Raw genomic sequence first — 13780 nt, 5'->3', positions numbered from 1 at the left:
GAAAAAAATACAGGGTATTTAGTTAATACGTTTTTTTGCAAAAAAAAAATGTATGTTAAGCTGCTCCACCAATCGCCAAGGTATACCCATAATAGAGCAGTCCTGTCTAATGTATATAATCCCTATCTGATGTATTTAAAAACCTGATCCTCTGTATAGTACCTGTATAAGCAGGGTTCAGAGAGAAAAAATATACATGTGGACAAGCAGGATGAAACAGCTACAATCCGTGGGCAGTATGCACAACAGAGCTATACAATCTGTGGGCAATATGCATCAGGCACTGGCTGTATGAACAGAGCTACACAATCCGTGGCCAGTACGCATCAGGCACTGGCCGTATGAACAGAACCACACAATCCGTGGGAAGTACGCATCAGGCACTGGCCGTATGAACAACCACACAATCCGTGGGCAGTATGCATCAGGCACTGGCCGTATGAACAGAGCTACACAATCTGTGGGCAGTATGCATCAGGAACTGGCTGTATAAACAGAGCCAGGTATGTTTGACTCAAACGCTGCAAAATGTCACAGAAAAACACACTTTAAGGGTAGGTGCACACGTTCAGGATTTTGTGTGTTTTTTTCGCGTTTTTTCGCTATAAAAACGCGAAAAAAAGCTTACATATGCCTCCCATTATTTTCAGTGTATTCCGTATTTCTTGTCCAAATGTTACATTTTTTTCCACGAAAAAAATCGCATTGCAGAAAAAAAAGCAACATGTTCATTAATTTGCGGAATTGCGGGGATTCCGCACACCTAGGAATGCATTCATCTGCTTACTTTCCGTATGGGGCTATGCCCACCATGTGGGAAGTAAGCAGATCGTGTGCGGTTGGTACCCAGGGTGGAGGAGAGGAAACTCTCCTCCACGGACTGGGCACCATATAATTGGTAAAAAAAAAAAAGAATTAAAATAAAAAATCGTGATAAACTCACATTCTGATGGCCCCGGAGTCTTCCTGCCTCTCATTGGTGCACGCTCTCTCTTCCGTTCCTATAGATGCTTTGTGTGAAGGACCTGCGATGACGTCGCGGTCATGTGACCGTGACATCGCGGTCATGTGACCGTGACGTCATCACAGGTCCTACACACAAAGCAACAGCTGAGGAGATCGGGGGCCATCAGAGGGTGAATATAACCTTTTTTTAAATTTTTGTTATTATTTTTAACATTATATCTTTACTATTGATGTTGCATAGGCAGCATCTATAGTAAAAAGTTGGTCACACTTGTCACGCACTATGCTTGACAAGTGTGACCAACCAATCAGTTTTTCAAGCAATGCTACGCTTGGAAAACTTTAGTATTCTGCAAGCTACTTACGCTTGCAAAATGCTAAAAAAAAAAAAAAAAAAACACCCGGCGGAAAAACGGGGGAAAAAAAAAAAGGAAAAGGAAGCATGCGGATTTCTTGCAGAAAATTTCCGGTTTTCTTCGGGAAATTTCTGTAAGAAATCCTGACGTGTGCACATAGCCTAAAAGCCACAATGTAAGCAGAGGCCTTTCACTGCAGGTCAGCAGACGAGGAGAAGACGCCTCTGTCTAGTCTACAGAGTGGTATCGCCCCCCGGCAGCTTTCTTAAGAGTCAAACATACTTAGCTGATTTCATACATTCAGTGCCTGATAAATGCGGTCTTCCTACAAGCAGAATGCATCTGGGATCACTTTTTTTCTGTCTAAAAAGAAACATTTTTATAGTTTTCCACATTTTTGCAAAAAATACAAACAACATTTTGTGTCACAGCACATCAATATCCCGGTTTAATTTTTTCCATAAAAGCAGTCAAAAGTTTTAGTACTTTTGTGCACTGTTCTCGGGTGCATTAATGTATTTTTCTTTGGGTGAGGTAGAGGGGACTGTGTGTTTGGCCTGTAGACGGAAAGTGAGGGGTAAAAAAAAAAAAAAAAAAAAATCTCTTGACCCATCCTTTGGACAGATCACTATATCCGATTAGTGGGAGGGGGCAGCTTTTGCTTATAAGCCCCATACACAATAGCTAGCGGTGGGAAAAACGATGGGTTGGCCGATCAATCAGCCGGCAGCCATATCTCCGGACTCTTCCATTCACAGAAGCAATCGCTGTACGTCCGTTCCCGTGTTCTCTGCCAGTCTGCTCCTCTGCCGTTTTACCTCACCGAGAACAAAAGGATCAGCTGTACAAAATTGGACATGTCAGGTCCTTAACTCTCTGGTCATCGCCTGTCAGGGAAGGGTCGAAAGTGCCACATACACAGACTGTTGGCCAAGCCCGATGCTATGGTCCTGTTTGACCAACAATAGTTTAATTTGTATGGGGGCCTTAGGTTTGCAGAAAAAAAGTAAATAAGAATTAAGTCAAATTTTGTCGTAGTTTTTCATTTTAAATGTGAAAAAAATATACTTACATTCCAATCTAAAGAGGTTACATCCTTGTTGCTCGGAACATCTTGTCCCCCTTCTCGTATACAGTGTCTAAGGACCAGCTGCGTAGATGCCCCAGTGCTGTTCTCACTAAGATTCCATATCCTGGCTGTTGAATCTCCTGACCTATCAAATTAAGCCCAAGAGGAGAGTGGAGAGGAAGATGAATCAATTATAAACTGGTTCAGTTTCTACACATTTTTAAATAAGTACATAAATAGGCTAAAAAAAATTATATATATATATATGTATGTGAAGTATGCAGCACTTGAATTATTACTGCGGATGCCTCTACAGATTTTACCCTTTGTTCCCATTTCACCCTATGCGGCATAATCTGCTTCAGGTCACACAGCGACTGCTGCTTCCTTTGACCTCACGTCAACAGAGCAGAGCAGTTCTCTGTCCGCAGACATCATGCTCATTGACATCCAGTGCCTCGTAGTCAGGCAGTGGGGAGCAGCTGTCAATCAGCAGGATGTTAACAGTGACACCCCATTGACAAAAGAGCCGAAGAAAAGCTGCTCCGACGATGCGAGTTGGAGGAGATTGTCGAAGGACAGAAAAAGCAGGTAGCTAGCAAGTGTCTGTCGGTAAACTCTTACCCTCCCCCCCTATACCATAAAATCAATAGTACTGGACAACCCTTTTAACACCCCCATATTCACGGTAAAATCTATATCAGTATATTAACGCCTCGTGTGCCTGTTCCCCAGAATTATGAGCATTGGCTACATTTAAATTGGCTGTTAAGGATATTTTTTAGGATAGAAATTAAACTGGTTGTTCCATCTTGATAACATAGGTAAGATTGCAACAAGCATGTAAACCTGGAGAAATTCTAATTTTACAGCCTGTTGCCCAAGTTACCACCAACCAGTCCATCAGAGGTGGTAGGCTTCCTAAGCATGGAGTGTTCGCTTGTATGCTCTGGATTTTAAAGAGCCTGTCGGCAGCAAGTACAGAAAGCACAGCAAAAGTATACACTTTTTATCACTATATAAAAAGGTAAAATAGACAGTAAAGTGTGCACCCATATACACACTTGCTATTGGACATATAAATGGATTAGGATACATGGATCAGGAGGAAAATGCCGAACATGAGCTCGAAACAAAACGGAACAAGAAAATCCTTAGAAGGGTAAAAACAGACACAAAATGGTAAAAAAAAAAAAGTGGCACTAAAAGCAAAAGCGTGCCTGCACTAATGTGTACATGATAATACATACAAAATATGGAAATATGTCTTGATCAAATAGGGAGACCACAGCAGTGTAAGGTATAGTCACAATAACCTTCCAAGTGTACGTGATGTAAACATTACAGGGCTTGACGACATAGAAAAATGCATAAATGATATGGCAGATATGAACCTGTAAGGTAAAATCAATAATGCATCACAAAGATTGACACATGAATTGTGCCAATGGCATGAAGAGGTATATATTGGTATTAAGTCTGTGGATGAAGAAAAGGTGGGCAACGAGCTATAGTGAGGGACGAGCTATAGAGAGGGACGAGCTATAGAGAGGGACGAGCTATAGAGAGGGACGAGCTATAGAGAGGGACGAGCTATAGAGAGGGACGAGCTATAGAGAGGGACGAGCTATAGAGAGGGACGAGCTATAGAGAGGGACGAGCTATAGAGAGGGACGAGCTATAGAGAGGGACGAGCTATAGAGAGGGACGAGCTATAGAGAGGGACGAGCTATAGAGAGGGACGAGCTATAGAGAGGGACGAGCTATAGAGAGGGACGAGCTATAGAGAGGGACGAGCTATAGAGAGGGACGAGCTATAGAGAGGGACGAGCTATAGAGAGGGACGAGCTATAGAGAGGGACGAGCTATAGAGAGGGACGAGCTATAGAGAGGGACGAGCTATAGAGAGGGACGAGCTACAGGCACACAGTAGTCAGATGTCAGATGCATATCTGGCTAAGGAGATAGATCTTCTTAATACATACTTACCTTGTAAGGTCTTCACATCCTGCTCCACCGCTGGAAATTCACCGACCTCCTTATCGGGACACCCAAGTGATGGGTGTCAATATGGAAACTGATGAGGTACCACCTCTTGTGTGGTACCAGCAGAACACCGTCACATTACACACAGTACACGCCATACGCACCACACACACTGTATATGCCGTACGCAGCACACACACACTGTATATGCAGCACACACCACACTGCATATGCACCACACACACTATACGCCGTACGCACCACACACTGTATATGCCATATGCACCACACTGTATATGCCGTACGCACCACACACTGTATATGCCTTACACACCACACACACTGTATATGGCGTACACACCACACTGTATATGCCATATGCACCACACACACACACTGTATATGCCGTACGCACCACACACTGTAAATGCCGTACGCACCACACACTGTATATGCCGTACGCACCACACTGCATATGCACCACACTGTATATGCCATATGCACCACACACTGTATACGCCGTGCGCACCACACACTGTATACGCCGTGCACACCACACACACACACTGTATATGCCGTACGCACCACACTATTCACCGTACGCACCACACACTGTATGCGCCGTACGCACCACACACTGTATACATCGTACGCGCCACACACTGTATATGCCGTACGCACCACACACTGTATACATCGTACGCGCCACACACTGTATATGCCGTACGCACCACACTATTCACCGTACGCACCACACAATGTATGCGCCGTACGCACCACACACTGTATATGCCATATGCACCACACACTGTATATGCCGTACGCACCACACTGCATATGCACCACACACTGTATACGCCGTGCGCACCACACACTGTATACGCCGTGCGCACCACACACTGTATACGCCGTGCGCACCACACACTGTATACGCCGTGCGCACCACACACTGTATACGCCGTGCGCACCACACACTGTATACGCCGTGCGCACCACACACTGTATACGCCGTGCGCACCACACACTGTATACGCCGTGCGCACCACACACTGTATACGCCGTGCGCACCACACACTGTATACGCCGTGCGCACCACACACTGTATACGCCGTGCGCACCACACACTGTATACGCCGTGCGCACCACACACTGTATACGCCGTGCGCACCACACACTGTATACGCCGTGCGCACCACACACTGTATACGCCGTGCGCACCACACACTGTATACGCCGTGCGCACCACACACTGTATACGCCGTGCGCACCACACACTGTATACGCCGTGCGCACCACACACTGTATACGCCGTGCGCACCACACACTGTATACGCCGTGCGCACCACACACTGTATACGCCGTGCGCACCACACACTGTATACGCCGTGCGCACCACACACACACACTGTATACGCCGTGTGCACCACACTATTCACCGTACGCACCACACACTGTATGCGCCGTACGCACCACACACTGTATACATCGTACGCACCACACACTGTATATGCCATATGCACCACACACTGTATATGCCATACGCACCACACTGCATATGCAATATGCACCACACACTGTATACGCCGTGCGCACCACACTGTATATGCCGTACGCACCACACTATTCACCGTACGCACCACACACTGTATGCGCCGTACGCACCACACACTGTATACATCGTACGCACCACACACTGTATATGCCATATGCACCACACACTGTATATGCCATACGCACCACACTGCATATGCAATATGCACCACACACTGTATATGCCGTACGCACCACACTGCATATGAACCACACACTGTATATGCCGTACGCACCACACACTGTATATGCCGTACGCACCACACTGCATATGCACCACACACTGTATATGCCGCACGCACCACACACTGTATATGCCGCACGCACCACACACACTGTATACGCCGTACGCACCACACACTGTATACGCCGTACGCACCACACACTGTATACGCCGTACGCACCACACACTGTATACGCCGTACGCACCACACACTGTATACGCCGTGCGCACCACACACTGTATACGCCGTGCGCACCACACACTGTATACGCCGTGCGCACCACACACTGTATACGCCGTGCGCACCACACACTGTATACGCCGTGCGCACCACACACTGTATACGCCGTGCGCACCACACACTGTATACGCCGTGCGCACCACACACTGTATACGCCGTGCGCACCACACACTGTATACGCCGTGCGCACCACACACTGTATACGCCGTGCGCACCACACACTGTATACGCCGTGCGCACCACACACTGTATACGCCGTGCGCACCACACACTGTATACGCCGTGCGCACCACACACTGTATACGCCGTGCGCACCACACACTGTATACGCCGTGCGCACCACACACTGTATACGCCGTGCGCACCACACACTGTATACGCCGTGCGCACCACACACACTGTATACGCCGTGCGCACCACACACACTGTATACGCCGTGCGCACCACACACACTGTATACGCCGTGCGCACCACACACACACTGTATACGCCGTGCGCACCACACTATTCACCGTACGCACCACACACTGTATGCGCCGTACGCACCACACACTGTATACATCGTACGCACCACACACTGTATATGCCATATGCACCACACTATACATCGTGAGCACCACACTGTATACGCCGTGCGCACCACACACACACACTGTATATGCCGTACGCACCACACACTGTATGCGCCGTACGCACCACACACTGTATACATCGTATGCACCACACACTGTATATGCCGTACGCACCACACACTGTATATGCCGTACGAACCACACACTGTATATGCCGTACGCACCACACACTGTATATGCCGTACGCACCACACACTGTATATGCCGTACGCACCACACACTGTATATGCCGTACGCACCACACACTGTATATGCCGTACGCACCACACACTGTATACGCCGTGCGCACCACACTGTATACGCCGTGCGCACCACACACTGTATACGCCGTGCGCACCACACTGTATACGCCGTGCGCACCACACACTGTATACGCCGTGCGCACCACACACTGTATACGCCGTGCGCACCACACACACACACACACTGTATACGCCGTGCGCACCACACTATTCACCATACGCACCACACACTGTATGCGCCGTACGCACCACACACTGTATACATCGTACGCACCACACACTGTATATGCCATATGCACCACACACTGTATATGCCGTACGCACCACACTGCATATGCACCACACTGCATATGCACCACACACTGTATATGCCATATGCACCACACACTAAATGCCGTACGCACCACACACTGTATATGCCGTACGCACCACACACTGTATATGCCATATGCACCACACACTGTATACGCCGTGAGCACCACACACTGTATACGCCGTGCGCACCACACACTGTATATGCCGTACGCACCACACTATTCACCGTACGCACCACACACTGTATGCGCCGTACGCACCACACACTGTATATGCCATATGCACCACACACTGTATATGCCGTACGCACCACACACTGTATATGCCGTACGCACCACACACTGTAAATGCCGTACGCACCACACACTGTAAATGCCATATGCACCACACACTGTATATGCCGTACGCACCACACACTGTATATGCCGTACGCACCACACTGCATATGCAATATGCACCACACACTGTATATGCCATATGCACCACACACTGTATATGCCGTACGCACCACACTGCATATGAACCACACACTGTATATGCCGTACGCACCACACACTGTATATGCCGCACGCACCACACACACACATACTGTATATGCCGTACGCACCACACTGCATATGCACCACACAATGTATATGCCATACGCACCACACACTGTATACGCCGTGCGCACCACACACTGTATACGCCGTGCGCACCACACTGTATACGCCGTGCGCACCACACACTGTATACGCCGTGCGCACCACACACTGTATACGCCGTGCGCACCACACACTGTATACGCCGTGCGCACCACACACTGTATACGCCGTGCGCACCACACACTGTATACGCCGTGCGCACCACACTGTATACGCCGTGCGCACCACACTGTATACGCCGTGCGCACCACACACTGTATACGCTGTACGCACCACACACTGTATATGCCGTACGCACCACACTATTCACCGTACGCACCACACACTGTATGCGCCGTACGCACCACACACTGTATACATCGTACGCACCACACACTGTATATGCCGTACGCACCACACACTGTATATGCTGTACGCACCACACACCCTGTAAACGCCGTACGCAGCCTCTTGCCTGGTATAACCAGCGGAACATAGTCGCGAATGATTCACTGACCGTCACCATCTTTGCACAGGAGGAGCGCATGCGCAGTTTTAATGTGACCGCCGCTATCTGTCTGCGCAAAGATGGCAGTGGTCTGATTTACTGTGCCTGCGTGAATTCCGTGCAGGCGCAGTGAATAATTCGGCTGATCCCGGTGGCAGATGCGTGACGTGTCTACAGGCAGAGGAAGCCGTTCACATTATAGGGGTTTTCCAACGAACGAAAGTTCATTTAAAAATTGTCTGTGTCGGACCGTGTACAAAACATACCACATCTCCTTGGGCAGGGGAGGAAGCAAAAGACACTTTTGGAATGCTTCAATAGAAGCTGCCATAACCCGATCGGCTCCGCTACATACAGGGGATGATCAGATCGCCTGTATGTAGCAGAATTGCTGACTTGCTATGAGCACGACCACTGACTCCCCCCACATTAAAGGGGGAGACATGGCATGTGCTGTACCAGTATGGCATGTGCTGTACCAGTATGGCGCATGTCATGAAGGAGTTAAAGCTTGCCTGCATTCCACCGGCTTCAGTCCATTTGCCGATCCTGCAGCGGCAAATCTGCCTTTGGATGCAGCATGGGAGACCGCACCATCCAGACAAGTGAGGTGACCATGCTGCTGGCACAAACTGTCAAATCTTCACCCCATACCCTCAGGTAAGGAAGTCGTGGATTGCAGGTGTTGTCCTACTAAAATGTACCAAAGTTCATAAAAAAAGAGAACAAAAAACAACAACAAAAAAACACCATGTCTGATTGTAGAGAGTCTCCCACCTATCACTAGAAAAGGACTCCTGAACCTCCTTTCCGCCACAGCACAGAAGACTGAATACAGAAAGATGGCGACCCATACAAGCTGCCGCTCTATGTCCTATGGAGTAACAGGCCGTCTCCGGCATTACCACAGATGACGAATGAAACTAGCAGCAGAATGCATTTGTTCTTATGCTGCACCATTCAATCCTTTTCAAGGTGAGAAGAAATTGGGAGATGGAACACTGCTCGATCCCCAGCGTCAGACACTTTTCTCCAATCCTTTGCATAGGTAATAAACGTGTTCTATGTAATACACAGCAATACTTGAAGAATCCTACCCTGAGGCTAGAAGATCACTAACTGGGTTCCAGGCACAAATGAACACTTCGGACTCATGACCACGTAAAACCACTGCCTTGCTGGATGGGATTTCTACATCTCCATCGACTTCCATCATGTCCGTGTGGTTATCTGCAATAAAAAAAATAATATGAGAGATTAGAACTGAAAATTATAAAAGAGAAACTGAATTCCAACCCAAGCAAATTAAGGTATCAGGTGAATATTGTGGGACGTCAAATTGAAACCTTTAGAGAGAAAAAAAAAAAAAATGTAAAACCAAAATCATCCACTACCCTAGAATAAACAGCTAGACCCGTACGTCAAGCATGATCGTGGCCTCACACAGATGAATGCACGGTCTAGCTTTCGATTGTTGCGTAATCCAAGACTTTCTAAAAGTTTCATTTTGACGCATGTAGGAGGACCTCGCAAATCTCGCCACCATTCGCGGGCAGTGGGATCTCACAGGCCATAACGTGGGAAGTATTACCAGGTTACTGCCTAGGAGGAGACGGATGTTCCTGAGAGCAAGTATGTACATTTGTGTTTCTTGCCCACATATGATCAATAAGTAACTTTTATATTTCCATTAACTACAGAAAATAAAAAGTCTTCATACAACTGAAGGACTCTACTTCCTAAAATGTATCAAAATTATTGCTTTTGGGGGGCGTGACCGGATGTGGAGCTGAGCGGACGTGCGAGGCTCGAGCTCCCTAACCACCAGCTATCATAAGCGGCCCAAAGCACAGTGAGGTGACCGGAGGAGGTCAGATCTGAAGATAAGATAAGCCAGGCGGTGGTGCACTCCAGGAATGAAGCGAGGGAGAAGGAGGGGGCAGGCGCCCAGCAGGGTCCAGGTCTTTGAAGCGATGGGTAGTTGGATCCAAGATGGCGACCGCAACTCTCACCACGCGGCCGCCGGCAGCAGCAGGAGTGATGGCAGTGTGAAGCAAAGGTCAGAGCTGCACAGTGAATCACTCCACCAGCCCCAAACTCCCAGCAAAACTGAAAGATCCCTGAGCACACAGAGCTATTCACCAACGCTGCAGTCGCTGCTTTTCCCCCCTGCTAGGAATGCTGAAGGTTCAGAGCCTGAAGATTTACAGCCACTAAACACAGCCCTGACCGTCTCCTCAGACTCTCCTATTACAGACTCCAATTCTGCCCCTGTCACTGTAGCCACACTCAAATCCCTGCTGGGAGACCTGAAGCAAGCCATTCATACTGATATCACAACGGCTTTCACTGAGCTACATAAAGAAATAACGCAGATTGGCGACAGAACCTCACACATAGAGGGGAAACTGGAGGAATATACTACGGCGCACAACCAACTAGTAGACGCGCATAATGAAGCGGACGAAGAAATCATGGCCCTAAAACTGAAGCTTGCAGACCTAGAAGACCGATCCAGGCGCAATAACCTACGTTTCAGAGGAATCCCTGAGAGTGTGTCAGCGGATACACTAAAGGAGTTTCTAATGGACTTCTTCACAATTCTGGTGCCGTCAGCAGAACAGAGGGACCTGCTGATTGACAGGGCACATCGGATCCCCAAACCAAAGTCTGCTCCCAGCTCCGCACCGCGAGACGTGATAGCCAGGCTGCACTTCTACCATTTCAAGGAGGCAGTGACCAAGTCAGCGTCAGCAAAGCAAGAACTTCCAGAAAGATTCCGGAACATTCTGGTGTTCACCGACTTGTCTGCGACAACCCTGAACAGGAGGCGAGAATTCTCATCCGCAACCAAGATTCTACGGGACAACAGTATTGTCTACAAGTGGGGATATCCAGTAAAGCTCATCGTGACGAAAAACGGAACTTCACACGTCCTTGCGTCTCCCAGAGAGGCCATGACCCTGCTCCAGGAATGGTCCCTGACATCAGTGGATGAAGATACCAGCTCCCCACTAAAGAAAAGACCCCCGACACTGAACAAAGAATGGACCTGATTCTCACGCAAGTACTCTGTTACCATATGTATCCCGTGTGCCTATGCCAGGACACCACACTGTTATTTTTTTGCCTGGCTGGCAGGTTGAAGGGGCATGAGAATATTGCTTTCGTTTTTTCTATTCTCTCCCCCCCTTTAATACTGGATAGGAACGACTATCCAGTTGGTTCACATAGAACCGGACTCTGAGTTGTACAAGTTGTACTTGTTCTGGTTGTTGTTAATTACTTTAACCCCTTTGTTTCCCTTATTATTATCCTGTATCTGGTGACTGATTGAATTTTTTTTTCTTTTTTGTAACTGATGGTATTTCAAATATCTAGCATTAATGTGAAAGGCCTAAACAGCCCTTTCAAGAGATCGTTATTATGGAAGGAAGCCCAGGCACTCAAAGCGGACATACTATGTGTCCAAGAAACTCATTTAAATCGTGATGATACCCATAGACTACAACATAAAAATTACCCCCATATCTATGTGTCATATGCGGCGAAAAAGAAGAGAGGGGTAGCGATTGCAATAAAAGTCACTGTAGCGTTCCAGCTTGTTGATAGCGTTCTGGATGATGAAGGCAGATATGTAATATTGATATGTAGCATCAATAACAAGGTGTATACAATTGCATCTATATATGCACCCAATACAGGTCAAATCACTTTTATTAAAGACCTCATAACTAAATTATCCAAAATAAAACAAGGATCCCTGCTAATCTGTGGAGATTTTAACCTCGTCCCGATCCCCAACATAGACAAATCTTGGTGCTCAAAGAAAAAGTCCCAATCCCATGCGCTGTCCCAGTGTCTTATATCAGAAGAATTGTATGACACGTGGAGGGTCCTTCATGCTTCTGAAAGGGATTATACATATTACTCCCACCCACATAAAGTATATTCAAGAATAGATCTAATAGTAGTGGATAAATGGCTCCTACAAAATATACAATCAGCAAAAATTGGGAACATAACCTGGTCGGACCACGCTCCTGTAACATGCCAAATTAAAGAGACGTACAATAATTTAACTTATTCTCCGTGGAGAATTAATAACTTCTTAATAGCCTCAGATAATATTAAATCCCAACTTAACGACCTTCTCCAGGAATTTTTTGATATCAATAGTACCCCTGACATATCCCCGACCACAGTGTGGTGCGCCCACAAGGCCTATATAAGAGGGCGGCTAATACAGATAGCAGCGCAACACAAAAAATTGAGAATGCGACAAATAGAAGAGCTCAATAAAAATATAGCAACAATGGAAAACATCCATAAACATAGCCCATCACCCACGGTATATAGGAAACTACAAAAGGCAAGATACGAACTATATCAGCTATTCCAATATAAATATGAGCATAATTTGAGGAGGAATAAAGCTAAATATTATTGGCAGGGGAATAAGGCGAGTAAAATACTTGCCAATAAGATTAAAGCGAGATTAACAAAGCAAAAAATAGCTCACATACAAGATGATCAAAAGAACAAAATATACAACCCTAAAGAAATTGCGAATACTTTCGCAAGATATTACTCCTCACTCTATAATCTCAAGACCGACAACCTTATCCCACAACCCAACGCTGAGCTAATTAATAATTTCCTGAATAGCATATCTTTACCCCAAATCCCAGAGGATAAATTGATGGCAATAAATAAACCTATAAGCCAAAAAGAAATCCAACAAACCATTCAGGCAACAAAAAATAATAAATCCCCAGGACCGGATGGTATAACTAATGAATACTTGAAGTTATTCAACCAAATATTGTCCCCACATCTATTATTAGTCTTCCAAAATATATTTGAAACAGGCAAAATACGAGAAGAAATGTTACAAGCGACTATAGTCCCTCTTCCCAAGCCAGGAAAAACTCCCGATCATCCAAGTAATTTCAGGCCAATATCCCTACTAAATACTGACCTCAAGCTGTACTCCAAAATCTTAGCAAATAGACTCTCCGATGTAATC

General features: G+C 46.8%; 1 protein-coding gene across 4 annotated transcripts in view; it reads right to left on the bottom strand.

The window, feature by feature from the left end:
* Positions 1-13780, bottom strand: part of TBL1XR1 (TBL1X/Y related 1) — a 284264-nt gene that overhangs the window by 17974 nt on the left and 252510 nt on the right. For all 4 annotated transcript variants that reach the window (XM_069727286.1, XM_069727289.1, XM_069727287.1 and 1 more), the window contains 2 exons: positions 9849-9981; positions 2395-2536 (listed from right to left, as the gene is read on the bottom strand). In XM_069727286.1, the coding sequence (XP_069583387.1) occupies positions 2395-2536; positions 9849-9981 (275 nt within the window). The remainder of the gene's footprint in view (positions 1-2394; positions 2537-9848; positions 9982-13780) is intronic.

The sequence above is a fragment of the Ranitomeya imitator genome, chromosome 5, assembly GCF_032444005.1.
Source record: "Ranitomeya imitator isolate aRanImi1 chromosome 5, aRanImi1.pri, whole genome shotgun sequence".
Lineage (NCBI taxonomy): Eukaryota > Metazoa > Chordata > Amphibia > Anura > Dendrobatidae > Ranitomeya > Ranitomeya imitator.
Note: the sequence above shows the minus strand (reverse complement) of the source record. Positions and strands in the feature narration are given on the sequence as shown.